At 54.8% G+C, this 26,513-nt stretch overlaps 3 protein-coding genes across 5 annotated transcripts; 1 reads left to right on the forward strand and 2 right to left on the reverse strand.

Moving 5' to 3' along the window:
- Nucleotides 1-13,444: 13,444 nt before the first annotated feature.
- Nucleotides 13,445-16,638, reverse strand: PRDX5 (peroxiredoxin 5). The gene is made up of 6 exons (XM_086384361.1): nucleotides 16,294-16,638; nucleotides 14,915-15,049; nucleotides 14,093-14,224; nucleotides 13,982-14,020; nucleotides 13,796-13,857; nucleotides 13,445-13,685 (listed from the first exon to the last, which is right to left on the reverse strand). The coding sequence occupies exons 1-6, from the start codon at nucleotides 16,477-16,479 to the stop codon at nucleotides 13,580-13,582; spliced, it is 660 nt and encodes a 219-aa protein (XP_086240487.1). The 5' UTR covers nucleotides 16,480-16,638; the 3' UTR covers nucleotides 13,445-13,579.
- Nucleotides 16,639-17,152: 514 nt separating this feature from the next.
- TRMT112 (tRNA methyltransferase activator subunit 11-2) lies at nucleotides 17,153-18,066 on the forward strand. Its single transcript, XM_086384362.1, has 4 exons — nucleotides 17,153-17,257; nucleotides 17,347-17,448; nucleotides 17,610-17,699; nucleotides 17,787-18,066. Exons 1-4 carry the CDS (start codon nucleotides 17,180-17,182, stop codon nucleotides 17,892-17,894), a joined length of 378 nt encoding a protein of 125 aa, XP_086240488.1. The 5' UTR covers nucleotides 17,153-17,179; the 3' UTR covers nucleotides 17,895-18,066.
- ESRRA (estrogen related receptor alpha) lies at nucleotides 18,012-26,216 on the reverse strand. Of its 3 annotated transcripts, none has more exons than XM_086384356.1 (7): nucleotides 25,996-26,216; nucleotides 24,144-24,480; nucleotides 20,712-20,828; nucleotides 20,422-20,550; nucleotides 19,854-20,021; nucleotides 19,486-19,755; nucleotides 18,012-19,073 (listed from the first exon to the last, which is right to left on the reverse strand). In XM_086384356.1, the coding sequence occupies exons 2-7, from the start codon at nucleotides 24,466-24,468 to the stop codon at nucleotides 18,814-18,816; spliced, it is 1,269 nt and encodes a 422-aa protein (XP_086240482.1). In that variant the 5' UTR covers nucleotides 24,469-24,480; nucleotides 25,996-26,216; the 3' UTR covers nucleotides 18,012-18,813. The 3 variants fall into 3 exon arrangements, with proteins under 3 accessions (XP_086240482.1, XP_086240480.1, XP_086240483.1); XM_086384354.1 differs by having other exon boundaries at nucleotides 19,854-20,174; nucleotides 25,996-26,204; XM_086384357.1 differs by lacking the exon at nucleotides 25,996-26,216 and adding an exon at nucleotides 24,780-25,582.
- Nucleotides 26,217-26,513: the final 297 nt, after the last annotated feature.

Consider the following 26,513-nt stretch of genomic DNA (forward strand, 5'->3'; position numbering starts at 1 on the left):
CAGTGGGATGATCAGGAGACACATGGTGGGGGAGGAGGGCAGTGACAGGGCAGCTGAGATCAGGGATGACTGGGTTAAGCAGGTGACGTGGGGATGAAGGAAGGGCATTCCCAGAGGCCCAAGCAGAATGTGCAAGGGTTCTGTGGCAGCTGGAAGTGTGAAGTCCAGAAATTATTCATGTTTCATTGATTTCCAGACACTTTATTTCTCACATTTCAATCTCTAAAGTCGGGTTACATGGTAGAGTCGCTGGCTAGCTGGTGGCAGTCCTGACATTGTTGTCATTGCCTGCACGTGTCTACACTCCAAAAGCATCCAACCCTGCAGAAAGGGCGTCAGCAGCCTGGAAGAAAACCCTGGAGACAAGAGCAGAGCACTCTTAACCCCAGGCTCCAAATGGTGCCGGCTCCCAGTGGAGGGGAACCAGACTTGTCAGCAACACTCCCAAAGCAGGAATCCAGAGTCAGCTTGCTCTGCTGTCCTGCATGGCTGGCTTAGGACTCCAATGGCTACTTGTGAGTTTCTGCCTGCGATGCAGAAGACGGGGGTTCAGTCCCTGGGTCAGGAAGATCCCCTGGGGAAGGAATGGCAACCCACTCAAGTATTCTTGCCTAGAGAATCCCGTGGACAGAGGAGCCTGGTGGGCTACAGTCCATGGTGTCTCAGAGAGTCGGACAGGACTGAGACTAACACTTTCACACTTTGACTTATGAATTGGGAGGGGGGATGGTGGGGAACAGTGCTCTCTCGATTCTGGATACCTCACAAGAGGCGGTGACAGGGAAACACCAGACATCCCGCCTCAGATTCCAAATGTGAAGGAGTTTCCTGAACACCATAAACTACTTTGCTTCTATTTTCCTTTTTATGTGTGCATTCGAATTATGTATGATGAGAATCTATGTCTAAGGCAAAAAGAGCTCCTTCGGGAGGTATAAAATAAAGAGTCTAATGATAAAAGAGCCTTGGGACATAGTTAACTGGCAGCATTCCTCTGTTCTTTAGTGGCAGCTTTTACAATTGTTGACATTCTGGATTTGCGGGGTCATAGTGAAAACATGGGCTTATCACGAGCCAGTCCTGATTACAAGTATTTTACAATTACTGACTTATTTGCGTAGGACTAGGTTATGAAACAAGGATTGTGGATTATCTCCAATTCACAGAGGAGGAAAGCGAGACTCAGAGAGGTTAATAACATGCCCAAAGTCACACAGCTCTCAGGCTGTAGCCTGACTGGGCAATGGGAAACTTAAGAGAACATCTAGTTGTTTAAGCCTCCCTAGAGGCATCTGGAAATGCAGATAATCCTCACAGAGGGCTGTTAACAAGGATTCCACGGGCTGGTGCCCGGCCTAAGCATTCATTAAACGGTCCCTGGTGTGATTATTATCTTTAGTGTTAATAATATCAAGTATCCGTCCAGATTTGACCCTCTGTGAATCTTACACCTATATGCATCCCTCAGGGATTCCAGCCCAGGAATCTCTCCAAAGCGCCTGCTCTGGGTTAGCCAAGCGTGGTACTGTGGTAACGGGGCGCCCGCAGCCAAGGGCCCCTGCCTTGCTCAACACTGAGTCACACCCTTCTTCCAGCCTCCTTGGAGGCCTGGGCCGTGTCACCCCATTGCTCTCGCTGATTGCTCTCACATTCATCACCCTGGACATGCCCGGCTGCACGTCAATCTCTCAGTCTGGCTCTATGACTTGGTTCAGCTGAGTCAGCCAGAGGGAGGTTCACGGGGGAGGAAGAAAGTTCATCAGCAGACAGCAAGATCCTGGGATTTCAAGGCTTAATTAACCACTGAGGGATGCTCATCAGAGGCTGGCTATCCTCATCCTTAGGCTAGCTTCTTCCTTTAAAAAATTGTTCAGGGACTTCCCTGGTGGTCCAGTGGTTAAGGATCAGCCTTGCAATGCAGGGGACATGGGTTCAATCCTTTTTTGGGGAACTAGGATCCCACATGCCCTGGAGCAACTAAGCCCATGCGCCACAACTAAGAATTGATGCAGGCAAATAATATTTTTTTAATGTTTTTTAAAACAGTGTTCAGGTGCATGATCAAAATGTAAAGAAGGATTTCCCTGGTGGCCCAGTGGCTAAGACTCCATGCTCCCAATGCAGGGGACCTGGCATTCAATCCCTGGTCAGAGAACTAGAATCCCACATGTCACAACTGAGAGTTCACATGCAGCAAATAAAGATCCTTCATGCGGCAATGAAGACTGAAGATCCTTGCATGTGCAACCAAGGCCTGGTGCAGCCATGTATATATATATACGATATTGCAGGAGGATTCTTTACCGTCTGAGCCACCAGGGAAACCCCCACTATATAGATATAGATGTGTATATGTATATATGTGTGTATATGTGCATGTGTGTATATGTGTGGTATATATGAGTTTATATGTATGTATGTGTGTATATGTGAATATGTGTGTATATACGTGTATATGTATATATTCTGTATACATGTCTGTGAGTATATGTGCGGTATATATGCGTATATGTCTGTATATGTGTGTATACATGTATATGTATATATGTGTGTATATGTGTGTAATGCATGCGTGTGTATTTGTGTGTATATCTATATATGTGTGTACATATATATATCTCAAGAATACATTAGTATAGGGAGAAAAAAAATTAAGTCATTCTCCCCCTCATCACGCCTAACCCCAGTCCCCAAGGCCCCGTTAGCATTTTCTGTGCTCTTTCGGAGAGGCAGCTGCCCAAGTCTATCAGCTGTGGTCCCGACCACACGTGGGTGAGCACCTCCATGCTTTGAAATATATTTCCCAATCTGCTTCTCTTCTGTTCAGAACTGTTGGCCTCGGTCTTTTGAATGGCTGCATAGTATTCCATGATGTTATCCCATCATCATTTCAACTCTCTCTTTTTAAATTAATTTGCATTGGAGCATAGTAGCTTCACAGTGTTGTTAGTTTCTGCTGTACAGCGAAGTGAGTCAACCATACGCATACGTAGATCCCCTCTTTTCGCATTTCCTTCCCGTTTAGGTCACCACAGAGCGCTGAGTAGAGTTCCCTGAGCTATACAGTAGATTCTCATTAGTTATCTATTTTATACATAGTAGTGCATATATGTCAATCCAATCTCCCAATTCCTCCCATCCCCTACTTTCCCCCTTGGTCTCTATTTCTGCTTTGCAAATAAGTTCATCTGTATCATTTTTCTAGTCAACTGTCTCTTATTGACAAAGATTTTAAACATTTGCATCTTTGGGGCCATAATGACTGCTCTTCTCAAATATCTTTTTCTGGAGGTTTTTAAGGGGGTTGGTGCTCACTGCTGCCAACATGTGGACCCAAGAGACAGGCAAGAAGCAGAGACAGACAGATGCACAAATGGGCAACATCATCTACTGCCTGCAACCTCCTCCCTCGGGACTCAGCTTCCCCAGCTGCACAGAGGAGGACCCCCACTCCCCTCTGGCTTTGAATTCTCTGGGTATCCCTGGTCCGACCCCAAAGGCCAGAGGCAGGAGCGTTCTGGACCTCTGGGAAGTAGAGGCCAGTGAGCCCAGGGCAGCTGGTAACCAGGTTCAGCCAGAGCCCAGGACCGACCAGGGCTGAGTCAGAGAGCAGCTTTTTCTCCCTGCCTGTGGCAGGCCCAATGCCCTGCCTGGCACCCCAGCGGCTTGGCTGGGGCCCAGCTCCCTGGCCAGATAGTAAGGGCCCCAGGCTCAAGAACTAAAATCCTAAAACAGCCTCCAGGGACTTCTGGGCACCTAGCCCTCTGGTGTGGGGTCTGAGGGATGCCCTCCTTCCCACCGAAGTGTCTGGGAAGGGGTGGTTTTCCCACTGTGCATTTAGGGGTGGAAATAGCCAGAGCTGGACAAGAGCAGAAATGCTCAGGGCTGTGGCCCAAACGAGCTGCCCAGGTGGGAGGAGGCAGTGGGAAGCCAGAGCCAGGGAGGTGAGGTCCAGGGCCACCTGCCAAGCACGGGTCAGGTGCCCAGGGACTCAGAGTGTGGCCCCAGCACTGAAGAGGGCCTGGTGCAGCCCAGCCCCCACTACCTGACCCTCAGACAGTTCTCCCTCCTCTCCCCAGGGTGCCCCCCCAACTCCTGGGGGCCCTGCCTTGCCCCAAGCCTCTCACCACGCCTGGCTCCCACATCAAACCCCCTGGTAGATGCCACCCATGCCCAAGGAGCTGCTGGGAAACACCGACCGGCTCATGACCCTTCCACTGGACTTTGAGTCCATTTCCAGAATTTCACCATGACCTCTGAGGCCCTGCAGAACAGCCCCAGCTCGACACCCGACCCGCTCCCCCACCCACCTCCTTAGCTGCACACCTGCTCCAGCTTCCTCAGTCTCTCTCTCACCCTCAGCACCTTTGAGTTTGCTGTTCCCCTAAAGAATCTGCCTGCCATGCAGGAGACACTGGTTCGATTCCTGGGTTGGGAAGATCCACTGGAGAAGGGATAGGCTACCCACTCCAGTATCTTTGGGCTTCCCTTATGACTCAGCTGGTTCCCAACCCAGATTGATCCCTGGCTTGGGAAGATCCCCCGGAGAAGGGAAAGGCTACCCACTCCAGTATTCTGGCCTGGAGAATTCCATGGACTGTATCGTCCGTCCCTGGGGTTGCAAAGAGTTGGACGTGACTGAGCGACTTTCACTCTCACTTTTCAGCCTGGAACAACCCTGTCTGCCCAACACGTGTGCACACCCTCTGCCTCCCCTGTCTTGCCCCTTCTCACCCTACTGGCGTCCTTAATGGCCTCTTTCTCAGAAGAGATCTTCCCTTTCTAAAGGAGACTCCAGTCTTTCTGCGAGGCCTTCTCTTCGCAGTGGCGTCTCTCGTTGCAGAGCACAGGCTCTAGACGCACAGGCTTCAGTGGTTGTGGTGCCCGGGCTTAGCTGCCCCGCAGCCTGTGGAACCTTCCCAGACCAAGGACTGAACCCGTGTCACCTGCATTGGCAGGCGGATTCTTAACCACTGGACCGCCGGGAAGTCCTCCCCTCGTAGACTTCCTCCACTGCATCTGTCCTTGTTTGCTCCATCTGCTCCCCACTAGAACAGAAGCTCCCAAGGCCAGGGACGCCGTGGGGTTGTCCAGGGCGGTGACAGCGTATGCTGACAACTTGCCCACGCCAGCTCTGTCCTTCATACGTGTTCATCAGTGTGAACACATATGATGTGTTCAAGCCCCTCTACAGCCATAAAATATGATCCTATTATTACCATCCCCTTTTTATGAAGAAACCAAACACCGAGAAGCTAAGTCACTTGCTTCAGGCCACGCAGCCAGGAAGTGGTTTTGAACAAATGAACTCCTGTTTCAGAGATGTGGAAAGTGAGGCTCAGAGGGGTGTGAGCGTCGGCAGGGTGACTGAGGGTAAACACAAGGCCTCCCTCTGGGAGCCGCTGCTTCTCCCCCACCACCACCACCACACTGCCATCCCCATTGCCTTATTGCTGCCTGGTGGGAGGGCAAGGCTGGAGCCCAGAGCCCGGTTAGTGAGCACAGAGAGGCCCAGCACCAAGCCCCGAGGTTGCCTCATAATTAAAGACGCACGCATCAAAGACAGCGCCAAGGTACCATTAAATATTCATTAAGCAAGGAAAAAATAAATCCAGAAGGTAAAACGGGTTGGTGCACTGTGGGGAGAGGAACACAAGAACACGTCCCCACAAGACAAGTAACTGGCTCTTTAAAACGGCCTTGGGGTTTCCAGACACCAGTAAAACCATCAGCGCCCTTTGACCCAGGCACTCTCGGCATCTGGGAACATGCCCCCAGGAAGGAGCCCAGGAGGAAACAAAATCAGGAATGTGTCTGATGTTGCTCCTAACCAAATCCCGGAGACGCGCAGATGTCCACCAAGAGCACCCAGCCGTGCTTGTGGACAGAATCCCCTCGCCTGGGCTGCTCAGTCCGGGACTCTCTCACCTGCCTCACCTTTAACCTTTACACAGGCTGTTCCCACCTCAGAGGTGGAATGGGCTTCCACCTCTGCTCACCTGGCTATCGCCTAACCATTTCTTTAAAAGAAAAATTCCATTTTTTATTTTATTTTGGGTTGCGCTGGGTCTTCTGTGCTGCACTCTGGCTTTTTTTAGTTGCGATGAGCAGGGTCTACTCTTCGTTACGGTGCACAGGCTTCTCACTGCGCTGGCTTCTCTTGTGGTGGAATACGGGCTCTAGGCAGGTGGGCTTCTTGGGCCTGCTTCTTGGGCAGCTCTTGGGCCCTAGAGCTTAGGCTCAGTAGCTGTGGTACATGTGCTTTAGCTGGTTTGTGGCACGTGGGATCTTTCACACCAGGGATCGAACACATGTCTCCTGCATTAGCAGGTGGATTTTTATCCATGGTACCACCAAGGAAGTCCGCCTAATCATTTCTTGGCTGCAGCTAGAAGTCCTTCTCTCCCTTTCTCTCCCCCATGGGAAGGGCAGGTAATGGGCAGGGTCCTTCTGTGACACCCCAACGACCCGACTGGTGCTGCTCCCTAGAAGCTTCACCACACTGATAGTAAGCACTCACCTGGAGTGCTTACTGGTGCCCTCTCCAAGACTGTAAGCGCACGGAGGTGGGAACCAGAGCTGCCCTGGTGCTGCCCAGACCAAGAGACCTGTGCTGGGAGTCATGTCTGGTAGTGGTGCTCTCAGGGCTCATACCCAGCATATTCACTGCTGTGTCCCGGAGCCCCACACGATGCCCGGTGCGGAGATGACTCTCAACAAACAGTGGCTAGATGCACGGTACTGGGGTGATGCTGAGGGTTCACCGGGGCAAGTGGAACCCCTGAAAGTCCAGACCTGCTTTCATAAGTACCCAGAGACACACATGCACTGCGATGCTCAGCGAGATAAGCATCAGCTTCATCTTGGGTGAAGTCACTGAGATTAAAAACCCATCTCAGTAGCAGTGATGGCTGAACAACTTGGTGAACAGATTGAAAACCACTGACTTGTTCATTTTTAAAGGGTGAATTTTATGATGTGTGAATTATATGTCAAAAAAAGCTTCATCTGTCGACTTCTCTGCTGGTCCAATGGTTAAGATTCCAAGCTTCTACTGCAGAGGGGCTTGAGTTCAGTCCCTAGGACAGCTTAGTATGTGCCCTTGCCAAGGCGATGGAAGCAGCCAGAAAGTGACTCTGTCCGTTGGGAGGCCATGAAGCCCCTAAAGTCTCTGCTCAGAGGCAATCCCCCCATGTGGCCCACACTATTTGTTGTCCACTCCAAATCCTTTCTCTCTTAATAACAGAATCATGGCCTTTTTAGTTAGACACAAGACAGTGTGGAATAAAATCAATGTTTCCCATGTGACTAAGCTCTGGCCAATGAGATTTCAGCATAAATAATACATGGCAGCTTCCAGAAAAACTTTCCTTTTTAAAATTTATTTATTTTTGGCCATGCAGGGTCTTCACTGCTGTACGGGCCCTCCTCTACTCGTGGTGCATGGGCTTCTCGTCGCAGTGGCTTCTCTTATTTCAGAGCACAGACTTTACTGCACATGGGCTCAACCGTCGTGGCTTAGTTGCTCCATGGCATGTGGGCTCTTCCTGGATCAGGGATCGAACCCACGTCTCCTGCACTGGCAGGCAGATTCTTTACCAATGAGCCACCAGAGAAGCCCCAGAAGAATTTCTTAAAAGACAGCTGTGGCAGCTACGAATTGGCACTTGACGTGGGTGCCTGCCATCTACCTCTTCCAGGATTCGATCCTGTGCTGCTGCAGCTGCTGACCTTTAACATCCCCTGAAAGGAGTTTAGGGCGGAGAGCAGAAATGAGACACTCTGTGTTTGGGGGGAAATACTGGCAGGACAGGTCTCCAGATGGTTAAGATATTTTCAGGAGCTGATTTTATGAGCCCAATTCCCCTGTCTCCTCATATCTAGAAAAGCACTAAAATCCTTCATGGTGATGACTGTTTATCGTGACTAGCGGGAAAGCTTCATCAGACTGACAGAAACCTTCTAGAAAAAATATGTGTTTGATTGCATGTACTCTTCCTTCATCAGAATCACATATATACTGTCCTTCCCTCCTACCTCTTTGGAGCAGTTTCTCAGAGTTATCTAGGTACCGTCTCCTGGGCCGCGGTCCCCATTTTGCCCCAAATAAAACTTAACTCACAACTCTCACATTTTGTCTTTTTTTTTTTTTTAAGTCGACAGCTAGTAGGGGACTTTTATCTCCTGTTCCCCATTTCCTCCATCCTGCTGGCTGGATTTTGACTGTGATAGCTGGAACTCAAGCAGCCACCTTGGATTGTGAGGTAGAAGTCCCTTGTTTAACATGGCAGAGCAACAAGACAAAATGCGCACAGGTTGGGAATAATCATGGAGCTGCCCTACTAGCCCTATGTTATCCACCTTCCCTCTGCATGTCTGTGAGCTAAGCCTCTATATTAAGTCACTGGTATTTACATCACTCTCAAGAAAAGTCTAGTTCTAATTCAGAACCACAGTAGTCAAACGTGCTTCCCTGGTGGCTCAGATGGTAAAGAATCTGCCTGCAATGCCGGAGACCTGTGTTCAATTCCTGGTTTAGGAAGACCCCCTGGAGGAAGGCAGGGCAACTCACTCCAGTATTCTTGCCTGGAGAATCCCATGGACAGAGGAGGTTGGTGGGCTAAGTCCATGACATTGCAGAGTCAGACACAACTGAACGACTAAGCACAGCACAGCACACAGTCAAGTTTATGCTGAAACAGTGGGGACCAATATCCAAGACGCTGAAGAGAAGACAGCTTTCTCTCTCCCTCCCTGTACTTCTTTACTTCTTCCCAAAACACATGTTAAGCAGGTTACCTTATCTGTGTTAAATTAAAAAAAAAAATCCCAAGCTCAAACGGGAAGAGTTGGTGCTAATAGTAATAACATAGCAGGGGATTCCGTGGCAGTCCAGTAGTTCAGGCTCATTTGCTTCCTCTGCAAGGGGCAGGGGTTCAGTCCTTGGTCAGGGAACTAAGATCCTGCACGTCAGGCAGTGCATCCTACATAAGCGGAAAAAAATAACGTAGCAGACAACATGCATGTTTGTGAACACCAAAAAAGCTGTGCACTTACACAGATATTACTCAAACTTGTCTAGAAGTTATAGACACACATGTACATACACACAGGAGAAGGCAATGGCACCCCACTCCAGGACTCTTGCCTGGAGAATCCCATGGATGGAGGAGCCTGGTGGGCTGCAGTCCATGGGGTTGGGAAGAGTCGGACGGGGACTGAGCGACTTCACTTTCACTTTTCACTTTCATGCCTTGGAGAAGGAAATGGCAACCCCCTCCAGTGTTCTTGCCTGGAGAATCCCAGGGGTGGGAGAGCCTGGTGAGCTGCCATCTATGGGGGTCACAGAGTCGGACACGACTGAATCGACTTAGCAGCAGCAGCAGCAGTACACACACACACACACACACACGTACTTGTTCTCTGTCACTCCTTGATGCCTGTGCGGCTAAACCCCAACCCAGATCAGCAGGGTGTGTTCCCCCGGGGCCAGTAGCCTCCAGGGCTCCTAATCATGGTGCCTGCACAGCTGCAGCCCAAGCCTGCTCTAGGCTAGAGATGCTGGGACCCCCTCCAACCCTCTCTTGATATCAGCTCAGGTTTGATTCTCTAAGAGATGACAAAGATTCCCCCGAGATATCGTCCCAGCTCCTTCAAGTGAGCCTTCGAGTGCTGGGCAACCTAAGGAGAATACTGGGGGCCTTGCCCTAACAGCATCACTAGCCCCATTATACTGATGAGGAAACTGAGGCCCAGGGAGCCACAGAAAGTAATCACCAAGGACAGGCCTGGGATTTGGCCTCTCTGCTGCCTCCCAGCTCTTTCCCTACCAATATGCAGGCTGCAAGGTGCAGAGCAGGGGTTCTTTTTCTTTTTACAATCATTTATTGATCACTTACTGTGTACTAAACACTGTACCAAATGCTTTACGTAAATTGTCTCATGTGTTCCCCACGATGACCCTATGAGGTCAGTTGGATTATTTCCACTCTAAAGATAAGGGAAGTAGGGTCGGGACTTCGTTGGTGGTCCTGCAGTTAAGAATCCGCCTGCCAATGCAGGGCACGCAGTTTCGATCCCTGGTCCGGGAAGATTCCGCATGCTGCCACAACTACTGAGCCTGTGCTCTAGAGCCTGGAAGCCGCACCTCCTGAAGCCTGCACGCCCTAGAGCCCATGCTCCGCAACAAGAGAAGCCACCACAGTGAGAACCAGCACCAGAAAGCAGCCCCGGCTTGCCTTGCCGCAACTAGAGAAAAGCCTGCGAGTAGCAACGAAGACCCGGCACGGCCAAGAATAAACGAACTTTAACAAAAGATGAGAGAAATGGGGCTCAAGGAAAACTAAATAGCCTCCCAAAGGTCCCCAGCTTCTCGGTAGCAGGCCAGGATGCACAGGTGGTCTGAGCCCGAAGTCTGGTGACCCACTCTGCTATGATGCTTCCCGGGTCAGGGAGGGGCTCATCTGGAATTCTGGTAGGACCATAGGGGTTCCTTGAAACTTTTCAAGAGCATGTAGGTGTCCATGTGTGTACACACATGTTCAGATGTGTGTTTTGTAAGGAAAGAGGCATTGCTTTTAGCAATACTTCAAAGGAATTTTTGGCCTAGAAAAGGCTCAGAATCACTGATATTGAGCAATATTCTTGACTATCTAGATTTTACTTACTGATATGCCAGTCCTCCACAGGTACCCAGGGATGGCTGAACTTGCCTCTTTACTTGTACAATTAAAAGGAATAATTAGGGTAAACAGGCTTCCCTTGTAGGTCAGTTGGTAAAGAATCTGCCTGCAAGGCAGGAGACCCGGGTTTGATTCCTGGGTTGGGAAGATACCCTGGAGAAGGAAATGGCAACCCACTGTAGTATTCTTGCCTGGAGAATCCCATGGACAGGGCAGGCCTGGCAGTCTACAGTCTATGGGGTCACCAGAATCAGACACAATTTAGTGCCTAAACCACCACCACCATGTCAGGTAGATGTTGGAGGTCTTGTTGACTGATTTTAACATTGGCTCTTTGACCACCAACAGCCCAGGAGGGTCACATCCACTTAGGTGGGCTTGAGTAGTTGTGGCATGGGGGCTTAGTCGTCCCGCAGCATGTGGGATCCTCCTGGACCAGGGATCAAACCCATGTCCCCTGCATTGGCAGGTGGATTTGCACACCATGAGATGGTTGATCTCAAGCACTCCTGCACCTGGAGCAGCTCACAAGACACCCCCAGCCCCACGGCCAGCAGCCAGGGCCACTAAGACCGAAGGCCCACCTCCACCCACACCCAACTCCCATCATGCTGTCCAAAGGGGTCACCTCGGGCCTAGAAGAGCCCTCCCCTGCCGTAAAGGCCCAGCCAGTGGCAACGAGATCCTGGAGGGGACGCTTCCTCTCAGAGGCCTCACTGGACCTCAGCCTGTCCAGACATGAGGTCAGGAGTGGAGGAACAGAAGCAGCTGAGTGGCATCGATGGAGACTGGGCTTGCCCTGATGGTGAGGAGCTGCCAGGGTGGCCTGAGGTCTGCTGGGAAGAGGAATAGGGTGCTGGACCGCGGGGGGCCCACTTGGCCAGCAGACTCCAGGCTCCGAGAGCCCAGCTGCCAGCTCCGACGCTCACTTCTCTCTCAGGCTCCCGGAGCCTCCAGACCACTCACCAGGGTGCACACAGTGACCGTGGGGGGACGTCTACATACACCTCTGTGTCCTCATCTGTACGACAAGAGAACTGAGAGATGGTGTCCAGAAAGAGAGGGCCTTCCTGCCATCCAGGCCAGGACAGCACTGTGACCTAGGGCTTGGCAGGGACAGCTCACAAGGGGATGGGAAGCTGGAGGTGTGGTCAGCCCTCTGTCCTGCCCCAGCCCAGGACTCCTGAGGGGTGACAGGTTGTGGAAGAGAACTGAGGAGACAAAGGTCAGTGGGTGGGCAGGCTGAGCAGCTGGGACCCCTGCAGGTAGGCTGGCCCCCTCTCGAGGGCCCTCCTCTCCCCAAACCATCCACCCCTTAGACCTCCAGCCAAGTGGGCCCCTGGACTCACCCTTCCAACACCCACAGGTCCCCTGTCCCAGCCCCCACCTCCTGGACACTCAGTCATCAATCCTGCCCCACGCTGACCTCTTCTAGGTCTCCCGCCTGCCCCTGTCCAGCTCCACCTGCACAGAGGAGTCCAGGTATGAATCTGACGGGTCACTGCCCTACAGACATCCTTCGCTGGTCTGGAGGGCCCGCAGGGTAAAATGTAAGGAGCTTACAGCGCTTCAAAGGCCCCTCTGCCCTCCTAGCATCCCCTCACTCAGGTGCTCCACCACCTTGGGGCTATTCCGCCCTCTGTAACTATGGCTACATTGTTGCCACCACCAGGCACACCAGCCCCACTGCCTCAAGGACTGTGTCCTCCAAAATGCCTTTCCTTGATCTTTCCTAAGATCTCTTAGCCTGCCTTAGCCAGCTCTGAGCTGCCCTGAGGCTCCCCAGATGGCCTGAAGGGCAGGGAGAACCCCTTAGAGCCTGGTGCTGAAGGGACCTAGGGCGGGGCTATAAAGCTCGCCGAGGCCAACTGACTGGCTCAAATCCAAACTCCTCTTACGTGGCTGGAGGAGCCAGGTCCACTTGTTTAACCTCTCTGTGGTATAACAGTTCTCAATGCCCAGGATCCTGTGAGGATTTTTAGCATACCTCAAGCATCTGCCCCCTCCTTAGACTGTGAGCTCTTAAACACAGCTGGTGCCTAATAATCAGCCTGCTTCCAAGCACAGGGCTTCCCGAGGCCAAGAGGCAGAGGCCCAAGGGCAAGGCCTGCAGACAGAATGCTCCTAGGCCTCAAGCCCTGCTAGCCTCCCTGACTCCTGGCCCCTAACAACATACAACACACTGACCGCAGGGCCAGCCTTACCAGCGTCTCCTCTCTTCCACAGCTCACCTAGACTCTGCCACGGGGACCCTGCACCACCCATCACCTCCCACCCCTGGGGCTGAACCAGCACTAGCTCTGCCGATGGAGCCCTTTTTGCCCATCAGATGGTCCCAAGGTGCCAGGGGCCCTTCTTGGGATGTGGGTGCTCCCAAAAGGGGTTCAGCAGAATTTGAGGGTATGCCCAGGTGAGGGGGTGGGGGGGGGGTGCCTTGGGCCAGTTTCTACCCTGAGGTCTGCAGTCAAAATGAGATTGGCCATCATGCAGGTATCAAATGCAAACGGTTACGGGCCCTAGCCAAACTCGGAAAGTCCAGAGCCTTCCGGAGGAGCTCCCTCGGCAGGACCACTGGCCCTTTCTCAGCTTATAGATGGATGCTTCATGACACCTCCCTAAAGAGGCCTTCTCTGACTTGCCTAAGTTAAGTCAGAGTCCTTTATGAGTCCCCACTTCAGCCTCTGCCCACTACCCTCACAGCTGGACGGTCAGTGAGGCCTGGCCTTGGGCAAAGCAGCAATTCAAAACCAAGGAGACAGACATAAACCAGAAGTGTTTATTGCAGAAATTTGGCCAAGATTTCAGCTGAGTGATCACAGGCTAGGCTGGGGCCCTCTGCCCACGACTGGCCCGGTAAAACAGGAAAGGGCCGGAGGAGGATATCTGGGCTCCAAGCCTCAGAGCTGTGAGAGGATGTTGGGAGCCAGGCTGCAGGTGAGGCCTGTGCCATCTGGCTCCACGTTCAGGGATTTGACGATGCCATCCTCTATCACCATGGAGAACCTGCCAGAAAGAAGGGCCGGGCCACGTCAAACAGCCTGGGCCTGGAGGCTGACAATGGAGACAGGTGGGGTAGCAGGCGAACCCCCCAAGGGGGACCCTCCCACTTTTACCTCTTCAGTCGGTGATTCCCAAAGAGAAAGAGCAGTGAATCATCAAGTAACAAATCTGTCTCCTGAAAGGAGAAGCAGAGGAAAGGTCAGGAACGCCCAGAACAGGCCAGTCCCCTAGCCGCTCCTCACACTGGCCGTCTCCCTTCAAGTCCCTGCTTTCAGGATGGAGGCTGGGAGTGCACTCACCTTCCCAAAAGTCCCATTGGGGTCTGCCAGGAGCCGAACCTAAGGAGAAAGCAAAAGTCACAAAAAAATCTCCACCTTGGCCCCAGATCCCCTACAGGATCCACAGCTCACCTTGCCCTCTGCCTTGTGGGCGCGTGCCCACTCTTCAGTTACAAAGACATCATTAACGGTCAGACATGCCACCACCTGGATCCCCTTGGCCTTCAGAGCGTCAGCCTGCTCCACGAACCCTGGCAGGTGGGTCTGGGGAGGAGAACCAGAGTCAGCAAGTGGGTAACAGCCTCTGCTCCTCAGCCCACCCTTTGTCTCCAAGCCCTCTTCATTTCCCGACACCGACCCCTTTCATCAGACAATGAGAACTGGGTAAGCCACAGTTCCTTTTTGTTTCCCTGGTGGCTCAACAGTAAAGAATTCGCCTGCCAATGCAGGAAACGTGGGTTCGATCCTTGCATCAGGAAGATCCCCTGGAGAAGGAAATGGCAACCCGCTCCAGTATTCTTGTCTGGGAAATCTCCTGGACAGAGAAGCCTGGCGCGCTACAGTCCATGGGGTTGCAGAGAGTTGGCACGACTTAGCGACTAAACAGCAACAACTAAGAAGCTCGGATCCAAGTTCAAGTGTTCCTCGCTCAAGACCGTGAACGTCCCACGAGCAGGACCGCCTCATCTACCTGAGTCCCAAGTCCCTTCCACAGCCCTGTCTAGTCACCCAGCAGGATCAATGAGAGGCGTTGCACCACCTTTTCTCCTACATCCCTACACGCACAGTCACAACTTATTTCTTAAAAACCTGATATGCTTCTTTAACTGTCATATCACCTACATCCCATTGGTACAAGCTGTCGCGGGACTAAGCAGGACTCTGCGGGACTCGTGAACAATACAAACACACACACAAGATCCCAACTGCTGAGCCCAGAAGCGCAGGCCTCACCTTGGAACAACCAGGGGTAAAGGCCCCAGGGAGGCCAAACAGCACTCCCTTCTTGCCTTTGAACAGCTCTGCCAGGTTCACCTTGTTGCCTGGCTCCTTTTCAAATACCTCCACCGACGGAATGGCATCTCCAACCTAGAAAGAAGGACTCCAAAGTAAGGGCAAGGGCAGGGCCGCAAGGGCGGGGTGGGGGTGCCCAGAGAGGGCTGAGGAGCCCTGCCTGGTCCCGTGGAGCCCGGGTTGACACCCGGCAGGGAAGTCCACCGCTGTCGGAGCTTCCAGAGGTCCCTTTCCTGCGACCACCTGGTTACCCCACATCCTCCAAGTTTCAGGGTGGCCCTATTCCTCTTAAGGGCCAGTCGGTGACCACAGAAAAAAGGGAACGGCCTCTCTGGGTGTCACAAGAGGTTGAGTACACAAAGTGAGTTACAGGAAAGAGATGAGACAGAGGGGCAGGAGGGGGCCCTGACAACACGGAGGGAGAGGACACCGGGCACGGCTGATCAAGACGAGAAAAAAATGGGAGGGCAGCAGAAGGTGGGATGGCTGGGGGGCAGGGTGCAGGTCCCTACATCCAGCAGATATGAGTACAGAAGGACTAGGGGGCAGGGGGCAGAGGGCAGGTCCCTACATCCAGCAGATATGAGTACAGAAGGACTCCCTTCAAGGGGGAGGGATCAGTGTTCCTGGGAGTGTGTGCGGGCTTCACAGGCCAGAAAAAGTAGACAAAGGGAGCAAAGTCAGGGGTGAGGGTAGAGCCTGGAGAAACCCAGCAGTGGGTTGTAGGATGAAGTAGAAGGAGGGGATCTCAGAAGACTGTGAAGCAAGGGGGAGCCCCAAGGAGCTGGGGATGGTTCCAGAAGATAAGAGGGCTGAAAAACTCAGCAGAAGGGTGCGGTGGGAGAGACAAAACAGGGTTCTAAGAGACATCACCTGTTTCAAAGGATGGAGTGAGAGTAATACCCAATAACGTGACAAAAGCAGCGGAAGGGCATGGAGAAGAACACGCATAGGGGTTAAAAAGGGTAAAGGAGATGGTTCCATAGGTGGGGGAAGCCATGGCACGCCACCTGAAAACGGTGGAGACTCATCACAGGTGTCCCAGAGTGGGTGTGGCAGGGAGACGAGGGGAAGGCCCAAAAGCCTTGAGAACTGTTAGAGGAGATGGGGCACGAGACCCCTAAAACTGGCGACATCGTTGCAGCCACCGGGCTCTTGTTGAAGGAAACAAGGGGAACGGACGGCGGGAGGAGCCTCTATGGCAGCGGGAAGGTAATAAAGACGGTGACTCTCCCCCAGACAAGCGGGACGAAGAGGCGTGCAGAAATGAGTGGAGTCGGGTAGGCAAAGAAGTCAGGCCTGGCTGGGCCCGCGGTCACCTTAATCGGGGCCATGGCTACAGCAGCGCTTCTGAAACCTCGGACCCCGCCAAACGTCCACTCGAGGATTCCTTCCAGGCACCCTCGGGTTCCCGCCGCTGTCGTTGACGCACCCTCAACGATGGTCGCCCGGGACACCACCGAGCCCGGTCTGCAGCCCAGGACGCGTAACCACCCCAGACGCATGCCGAGTCATAAAGTCAGAACAGCCCCGCCCACGCCTCGAGGCTGAGGTAGAAGGCTGGGCGGAACCGGAGCGCTACGACGCAATCCTGCGGAAGACGGCAAAAAGTGGAACAGGGGGCCGTAGGTTACCTGGCCACCCGCGAGGCGCCGCCAACGCGCAGGCGTGGACGGCGCACGAATGGGCAGGGCTTCCGACCAGCTCCGTATTAGGGGTGGATCTCCGGCGCGCCTGCGAGCGGGCGGAGCTTATTTGCATACAAGTCCGAGTTGCCGCTGTTTCGATTGTGTAATTTACGGATTGGGACAGTATTTCCATTTCTTAACCGCAAGCAAGTGTCAGGAGACGGTGGTGTCAGGCGCCTGTGTAGGAGTAAAGCGTATTTATTTTGCATTCCACGAAGGCCTTTGCATTAGAGCAGTCTTAAGTATGATTTACATTGTACATGATTTGTAGCAACCTGAGGTTTAGCTCAGCCAAAACCACTGGATCTGCGCCATAGCAATCTCCTGCCAGATGCTTCCAGGAGCAGCGCGTGATACCAACCGACCTCGGCTCCAGCGAGCACCGGAAGTCCAGAAGTTTCGCCGTTTCCGTTCCTCCCAGGTGTCCAATAGGATCGAGCGGGACAGCCCCGGAAATGATGTAGAGAGAGACCACTCTCCTTCCGGTTCTGGCTTTGCGGGAGTGGGCAGCGTAGACATGAGGCTGCTCACCCACAACTTGCTGAGCTCCCACGTGCGGGGGGTGGGGCCCCGAGGCTTCCCCCTGCGTCTCCAGGTACCGGCCGTCTCGGGCACCTCTCCCGGGGGCGGGGGTAGGAGAACGGGGATCCGGTCCTTGCATAACTAAATCTCTGCGCCCCTCAGGCCACGGAGGTCCGTATCAACCCTGTGGAGTTCAACCCCGACTTCATAGTGCGTATGATACCCAAAGTGGAGTGGGCGGCGCTTCTGGAGGCTGCGGACCACGTGAGGACCCTCCTCCCCACCTCCCCAGCCCAGTGCACACCATGGGTGGCGGGGGGGCTGGTTGGGGCGGGGGGCGGGGATAGTCTTAACTGCAGTCCTTTACACCAGGCCTCAGGGCGAGCGTCTGGGGAGCCGAGATGATTTAAGCCTCTTGCCCACAGCTGCATCTCATCCAGGTGCCTAAAGAGCCGATTCAGGGGTATGAGCATAACGAGGAATTTCTGAGAAAGATGCACCACGTGCTGCTGGAGGTGAGAACCGGCCCATCGCTTGCCTCCTGGCTGTACACCCACACTTGACAACTGCCAGTGCTCAGTTCTGGTCCCCTCTTCCCGCAGGTGGAGGTCTTGGAGGGCACCCTGCAATGCCCAGAGTCGGGACGTGTGTTCCCCATCAGCCGTGGCATCCCCAATATGCTGCTGAGTGATGAGGAAACGGAGACTTAAACTGTGCCAGGCGCCGGTTTTTCACTCTGGTTGTGTGAAGCTTTGTTTACGTTATCTTGTTTGTTAGTCCTATCCTATGTATCCCTAACCCCTTACCCAGTGACACACCACACAGTGTTTTTGAGCTCGATAGTATATATTTTTTTTTCTCATTAAAGGTTCAAAACCAAAAGCGGTTTCTCTTTGCAGCAAATATACATTAAAATAGAGTCTCTGTACAGCCAAGGGCTCTGGGCCCTGGCTTGCCCCATGTCCCTGCGCCTCCCTGGCCAAACCCAAAAATAAATATAGTGTTATTGCTCTGCAGGGCATAGAGGCAGTGCTCTCCCTGCCCCCCTGAGGAGACTGGGTGGGAGCTGATGGGGGGCCCTGGCCACCCCAGGGGTCCAGGGGCTGGAGCCTGCTTGGAGTTATTGCTTCAAGGTGGGGGGGGGGCAGTAATGCCCAATGCAAATGATGAGAAAGGAGCAAAGGGAGCAGGAGCCTTTGCTCTCCAAATCCCTCTCTGTTCTGGAGAGGAAGTCGGATTAAGCAGCAGCAAAAGCATCACCCACTGGGAGACTGTGGCCTCCACTCCCTTCCCTCCCTGAGATCAGGCTTCTGCCCACCAACCCCCCCAACACACATATGTCCCCTGCAGCCCCCTATGGCTTCCGCAAGGCCCCCTACACCCTGGGGGCACGTTATGGCTTGCGAGGGGCAGCACTGTGCCCAGAGCCTGGGCGCACATGTTCCCAGCTTCTAACACCCCCAAGGAGGGGGGAGGGGAGGGTGTAGGGCCTGCTCCCAGGGGCTGATGGTGTTGCCCTGGCCCTGCCAGCAGGCTGTGGCACTGCCCAGACCCCAGCTCTGCCCTCTTGGGGCCGACCCCATGCTGGGCGGGTCCTGCCAGCACCCCCACCCATGCCCACCCCTTGCCTCAGTCCATCATGGCCTCGAGCATTTCCAAAAACAGCTTGTGCATGGGCACCTTGCCCTCCAGCTTCACCCCATAGAAATGGGCCAGCACTTTGCCCGCTGTCTGGCGAAGGAGCGGTAGTGTGAGCAGCAGCCTGCCTGCCCGCCTCCGCTCAGCGCCCCCTCCGGGGCCTGCCCGGCCAGCTTCGTACTCCAGCAGGGCCTCGTGTAGAGCTTCTCGCAGCTGCTCCACTGCTTCAGCATCTTCAATGTGCACAGAGTCTGCAGGGCAAGATGACAGAACTGTTGACGTGGGCCATCTCCAGAAGGGACAGAGCCACATCGACCTGGGCACTGCCAGGTGGGGGCCCAAGGAGGAGCCACACCAAGATTTGCTGAAGCACTACTCGCTGCTCCTGCTCATGAGCCAGGGCCCACTCCTCTTTCCTCAGCTACGGCCACCTCCGGTCCCCTTCCCCTTCCCTCCCACTAAGTGGTTCACCTGTCTACAAAACCACGGGCATTCAGCATGCATTTCCTGGACCTGTCCTCGCCTGGCTTAGTGACTTTCAGCAAGTCACTGTTCTTGCCTAAGCCTGTTTTCCCTGTCTGCAAAGTGGGAGTGTGCCACCATCACAGGTAAAAAACGAAAGCGCCTGATGGAGAAACCCATCAGTACAAGCCCCAGACTCACCTGAATTGGCGAGGGCCAGGGCCTTCAGCAGAACGTACTCCTCGCGCTCCAGCCGCAGGGCCTGCAGTCGCCGCACCAGCTGCAGCAGGGCAGCCCCCAGTTCCCCCAGGCCAGCGGCTCGTGCCCCCTCTTCATCCAGGACCAGGTCCTCGGCGAAGGCCAGCTCATCCTGCAGTGGCAGGGAGCGCTGGGCCACACCCAACACCAGGACCTCCATCCACACACTCTGCAGTACTGACATCTGGTCAGACAGTGACAGCGACGAGAAGCCTGGAGGGCAGGGGGACCAGAGCTGGCTAAGCAACTGCACCAGAGCCGGGCAGGGCCCAGCCTACCCAGGGAAGCCCCACATTGCCTGGGCCCTCTACCTGGGATGCTCTTGGCCCAGCTGATGGTGACCACGATCTCTCGGTCAAAGAGGTCACAGAGGGTGGCCACAGCTGGGAGGTGTCCATCAGGGCCCGCTGGGTCGGGCATGGCATACAGCTTCTCAGGTTCAACCACCAGCAGGTGGGACACGAGTGCGTTCACCGGGGCTGTAGTGACAGTTGGAAGAGGCAGGCATTCATCCCTCTGCCAGCCCTTCAGGGTCAAACATCTTCCCAGAGTCAGTCCCCCTGTGGCCTTCCTCAATAGCCACTGGCCAGCCTGGCTCGGACACCTCTCTCCGGGAAACGCCGCACTATCTCCTAGGGAAAGCGTCTGTCTGTGGACAGGTTCTGAGCATTAGAAAACCTTCCCTGTTCCCAGCTGTACTGCTCGAGGTCTGACACAGAAAAGGGTATCTTTGTAAATACTTCTCAAGGGAAATGAGTGAACGAACAGATGAAGACGTGGGTCCCAGTGCCCAAGATAACTACAATCCCGTATGAATGACATCAGACAGACATTGCCCACCCTGACCCCAGAGCCCCAAGGACCCCACCGCGTTCTCACCTGTCTTCCGAGGGCCTCCAGCTACTGCCAGAGGTCCAGCAGGGAAGGGGCCTGGGAAGGGCAGTGGGTCCACCTCTGGCCGCCGCTTGTACTTCTGTCGCCCACCACGGACGCGGTCCAGACGTACCCCTTGAGAATTGCAGGACAGTGCTGTGTCCACGGGGCTGGGGCTGGCCTGCTCTCCAGAGCCCACCTGCCCAGCCCAGTCATCCAGGACTTCCCAGGCCTCACCCGGCCCGACCCCATGCACCCAGCTCCCCAGCCTCACCCAGGCCCCCGCCAGCGCTCACCCTCCTTGAGCATGCCCACCCGCAGGCACTTGGTGAAGCGACAGGCCTGGCAGGCCTTGCGTCTCCGCTTGGTGATCTCGCACTCGTTGGAGGCCGGACAGCTGTACTCGATGCTCCCTGCCAAGGAAGAGGCAGGGCTCCAGTGGCAGCCTCCTGGGGCCCAGAGGGGGCCTAGCCAGTGGGGAGAGCCCTGCCATTCCAGGCAAGCACAGGTCTGGGGAGAGCGGGAGTGCTATGAATGGGGCAGGGAAGCCGGGGCACTGAGGGGAAAGGCGGCTGGGCTGGGAATCCCAGCCTGGGCAAGGGAGGGGCTGGGACCAAGGGAGAGTCAGGTGGCATCCGGCCCCAGCCTCTGGTCAAGTCACACCTCTGATCTGTTCTCATCAAGGGCCGCAGTGGTCTCCACACTGCTACATCCAGTGGTCAGTTCTCGTCCTTCTATTACTAACATCTAACACTGCTGATCCCTCCTAGAAACAAACACTTTTCTTCTTTTGCTTCTAGGACACCACACTCTGGGTTTTCCTCCTACGTCACTGCTATTTTGGGGCTTCTGTGCATCTGCCCACACTCCTTCCATTGAAGACCCCCTGGGGGCCCTCCAACCTGTCTCCTCTGACTCATTCCCATGGTGATCTCACCCAGGCTTTCAAATCTGTACCTCTAGCCTAGACCTGTGTGAACTCTAGACACATCCCACTGCCTCCTCGGCATTCTGCATGTCTAGAAGGCACTACAGACTTATCTTGTCCTAGACGGAGCCCCCGACCTACCCCTCCAAAACCTGCAATCTCATTTGTCCAGCTGCTCAAGCAGAAACCTAAGAGACATTTATAATTCCTCTCCCACCCCAAATCTAAGCCACTGACAGGTCCTGGTGGGCTTTACCTCCTAATCCGTTCAGAAGCCCACCCCTTCCTCCCCTGGCAACTGTTTCTACCCTTGACCGGAGTCACTCTCACCTCCCTTCCTGCTGCTTTGCCTCCTTCAGTTACTATCAACACAGAGGCATCCTCTTAAACCTAAGACAGGGAATTCCCTGGTGGTCCAGTGGTTAGGACTCCACACTTTCACTGCTGAGGGACTGGGCTCCATCCCTGGTCAAGGAACTAAAGCCAAACAAACCCTCTAAGACAGATCATGTCCCTTCCCTACTTAAAACCCTCCAGGTGTGGGGGAGGGAGGCTCAAGAAGGAGGAGATATATGTATGGTTATGGCAGATTCCCATTGTTGTACAGCAGAAACCAACACAACACTGTAAAGCAATTATCTTCCAATTAAAAATAAATTTAAAAAGCCCTCCAGGTAAATCCCATGGGCTATGAGACCTGCATCCCAGCTCCTCGCCACCTTTCTGACCTCATCCCCTTTGCCCTCTGCCCGGCTCTGTTGGCCAACTCAGTGTTCCTCAAACAGGCCCTGCCTCAGGGTGCATGGCTCCCTTACCTCCTTCGGATCTCTCCTTCCTGGGGAGGCCTTCCCAGCCACTGGGTAAGAATGCCAAGAGTCCCTCCACAGACACCTCTGGTCACTTGTCCCTGCTGTATATTTCCTGCCCTTGCTTTATGGTTTCTCGTAAGCTCTTAGCACCGTTTAATATGCAACATCTGTACATATTTATCTTCTTTGTTCTGTCTACCCATTTTAGTGCCAGTTCCATGAGGGCCAGGACTGTGCCCAGTGCTAGGAACAGGGTCTGGCTGAATGAATGCACGGTGGCCCTCCCAGCTCCTGGGCTACCACAGGACTGAATGGCTCAAACTGCCAACATACCCGAAGTGAATTTCTCCTCACAATCTGCTCTCTCCTCCACCCTACCTGGGCTTCTTCAGCTTAAGACGCCTCCTCAGGGAGGCCCTCCAGCATCTCAGGCCCAGCCATGTTCCCTGGCTCATCCTGCTCCTGACCCCCCAGCACTTACCACAGCTGTTAATAACAACTGTGTTCAGTTCACTGTTTTCTCTCCTCCTCTGCTGGGATGTAAACTGAGGACAGGAGCGATCCTTAGTCCCAGCTGTGTCCCCACACCTGGAACAGTGGCCAGGGCAGCAGAGCACAAGTTCATGAAGAGTGAGGATCCTGGAGGCTGCCACTTACCAAGTGGGTGACCTTGGGCAAGCCCCACAGCTACGCCCTCAACCCTCAAGTTTTCCCATCTGTAACACTGGGATGATTAAAAACTACTTCCTACAAAGGTGGGTTGTGAGAACAAAATGGGATAATCAAGGTAAGACATTTAGCAGGCTCCAGCACCTAGATACTCCACAATGATCACTGTGTATGGCTAATGCGCGACAAATACTTGTCAATAGAGAACCAAGTGTTCCAGGGTGGGTACGAGACATCTGAACCCAGACCTGCTGGCTCAGGTCTGCAGGGCCAGAAGGGAACGGAGCTTTTAGGCCAGCGGGTCTCAGCCAAGTCAAAACTTGCTAGAATGTCACAACCGGCCATGAGGCATCTGCCCGGAGTTATTTGTAATAAGCAGAGGCAACAGTCTGGCCTTTACGAGCTTAGCTCTGGACCTCAATCGACCCAAGTTCAAATCTTGTTGCTGCCATTTTCTACCCGTGGGACCTGAACCAAGTTTTGAAAACCTCTCTGGGCCTCAGTTATAATCGTGCTAGTACCTTAGAGACTGCTGTGGGGGGTAACAGAGCTTAAATGTAACAGGGCACGGTGCCTGACAGTCAAGAAACACTCTGAAAAAGCCTATGTATTATAGCCCCAAAGTAACCAATGGTTTATATAAAAATATAAGTAACAGGTACATCCCAAATAATGCTTCTTACATCACCATCTTGCTCACTCATATTTTGATATGCCGAGTGGAAAAATTCACTGAGTACTATTGGCAGGGATGCCTAATAATCGTGTTTTTTTTTTTCCCTGACCACACCATGTGGGTTCTGGGATCTTAGTTCCCTGATCAGGGTTTGAACCTGGGCTCTTGGCAGTAAGAGCAAGAAGTCCTAACCACTGGACTGCCAGGGAATTCCCTAAGTTTTTTTAAAGGTAGATGCTGAAATATGATGTAGCCCCCTCTCAGTTAACCATAAAAACCTGCCTTGTGCTGGGGCTGCTTCAGGAAATCAACACAAAAAAGGGCATGTTCTTTGCTGGGGAGAGGATAGCAGCGGCCAGAAGACTCAAGCTTAGAAGCAGGCAGGGGCTGCTGTGGAAGGTGCTGGGCCTGGGTACCAGAAAACTAGGAGGCATCCTGAGTCCCGCTCTCACATCCCACATACGATCCATCAACACGTCCTGGCGGCTTTATTTAACTCTTAAGGGAAAGGGCATTCCTGGGACATAGGAGGACCTGGGAACTCCAGGCTGCCAACCCCAAGTGGTACCACGGCACTCAGCAGTGCAGCAGTTAGGCAGCCCCAAGCCCAGAGGGCAAAGGGCACAGGAATGGGGTGGGGGCTCACCCTGGATGGTCCTCTTGAAGAAGGCTTTGCAGGCCTCACAGGATGCCACACCATAGTGGTAGCCGGAGGCCACATCCCCACAGACCAGGCAGAGGCGTTTGGGCAGGGAGCTGAGCACCAGCTTCCCACCACCCTGCTCGCCAGGCCCAGCCCCATCCCCATCCTCCTCTTCCTTGTGGCCTGGGAGGCAGCGGGTGGGGGCTGGGCCAGGAGCCAGAGCCACGGGGGGCTCAGTCTCAGTCTCCGAGGAACCCTTTGGGCTGTCAGGGCTGGCTGGCTCTGCCTTGATGTAGAGAGGCTCAATGCCCACCACCTGGCTGGACATGGCGCTGGTCACCTGCGGGAAGAGACCCGTCAGGTCACAGGGAGGAGCTGGGATGGGGGATGGAGACACCCTGTCACCCTGGTTGCCCAACCCCAGGCCTAGGCAGGCTTCCAGGCCTAACCAGAGGGTGGAGGGGGGACAGAGTCCAAGGAAGGCTGCCCATGAAGAGGGCCCCCCCCAGCTGTTGCCATAGGAACAGAGTCTCCAGAGCCTCTAGGGCCAGTAACTGACAGCAGGTCTCCCACCTGGGAACCTACAGGAGGTTTGGAAAACCCCTACCCCACCCAGGCCAGGCAATAGGGAAACCTTACCCCCAAGCACCCTTCAACCCTATCTGGAATCCTCAGCCAAGAGTGGGATATCTCTCAGTTTTCTCCAGATGCTGGTGATCTCAGCAGTCTCCCCCACACCTGGGGATCCTCCACTCAAGAGCCAAAACAGAGACATACACACCAAAGGGCAGTCCATGTGCTCACACAGGTGTGCGTATACCCTCACCCTACCACTCACTTGGGTCTTCAGATGTCCTCACCTGCACACACACCCTCATGTGCTCACACACGGTCACACTCTACTGAGCAAGTTCACACTCACACGGCCTTCTCAAACCCCAGCTCTTACTCATGCTCCCATTTGCCTTCACACACTCCTAAAGTGCATACTACATAACAAACTCACACTCTAGGCTCATAATCACACTCTCGCTCACAAATACACTTACACTCTCACCATGATTCCCGCCCCCCCCACGCCCCCCCCCACACACACAGGCATAGACCCTTATGGAAAGACATTCGGAACCTCTCACACCTGACACATCTTCCCCTCTGGCCCCAGGCACACCCGCTGGCGCGGCTCCACCTCCTTGCACACTCTTCCGCACATTCGCTCTTACACTCCTGCTGCCGCAGAATCCTACACCACGGGGCACCCAGCCCGCCCCCCCAACCTGCGCACACCTACGGGAAGTTGCCTAAAGTTACTGCGTCTCCCCTCCCCCTCCGCCCGCGGGGGCCCTCTATCAGGTTATCAGGAAGTAATGGGGGAGCGCCAAGGAGGAGGAAGCTCTCCCCAGCCAGTGCGATGACCTTTGACCCAGAGAGAAGGGTGGCCCGAGGCCCCTTCGAGCGCCCCCACGTGGTCTTCAAAGCCCCTTCCCCGACCGGGAACCCTTCCCATCTTCCACCCTGGCCCGCCCCCGGGACTCCGGCATGCTCCAGGTGCCGGACTGAACCCTGCCCTGGGATTGGATCCGAAGCCCAAGCCCGACCCTGGCCAGAACCCGCAGCCCGAGTCAGAACTGGCCCCGGGTCTCGGGCCGGTGCCTTAAGCCCTGGACGCCAGATCCCGCCCGCACCCTGACCCCGTCTGGCTTTCGACCGGGTGCCGACCGTGACCTGGGCCGGACCCAGAGTCGGACCCCGCCTGGAACCCGCCCCCCGCCCGCCTCCCAGCCGCGCTCGCACATGGCCCCCGCGCCCCGCCCGCCCGCCCACCCCCCAGCGGCGCTCCCCTCCGCCCCCGGACCTGGGGCTCCGGCAGGGCGGGCGGGCAGGCATGGGGGCCGAGCGGCCCGGAGCGCCGGGTGAGCCGGGGGCCGCGCGCGGCCCCTCCTCCGCCGCCTCCTCGGGCCGCGCCGCCCCGCCGCGCCGCGTCCCCTCACTCGGCGGCGCCGCCGGCGGCTTGTAGGACACAAAAGGACATCGCGGCCGCTTCCTACTCCGCTTCCTCCAGCTGACAGCGGGGGCGGGGCTGGCCGTGCGCATGCAAAGCAGGGGGCGTGGCCCAGCGCCCTATGCTAATCAGGCAAGTGGGGCGGGCAGCGCCTGCGCGCCGGGACGTGCCGGGGCGGGGCCAGCGAAGCCGGCGGGCTGGCCTTCGTGCAAGTCCGGGCTGCGCCGCCGCCGACCTCCGGCGGCGCACTTGCTTGCGTAGGAGGTGGCCGAGGGGGCGTGTCCAGAGGAGACGGGGAGAGGCTCCGGGGAGAGGGTGGGGCCAGGAGCCTTCTTACGTAAAGGGAGAGGCGGGGCGCGCTGTTCGCGAGA

This window comes from Bos grunniens, chromosome 29 (assembly GCF_055505025.1).
Source record: "Bos grunniens cultivar Pamir isolate PY7600 chromosome 29, Bosgru_T2T1.0, whole genome shotgun sequence".
Lineage (NCBI taxonomy): Eukaryota > Metazoa > Chordata > Mammalia > Artiodactyla > Bovidae > Bos > Bos grunniens.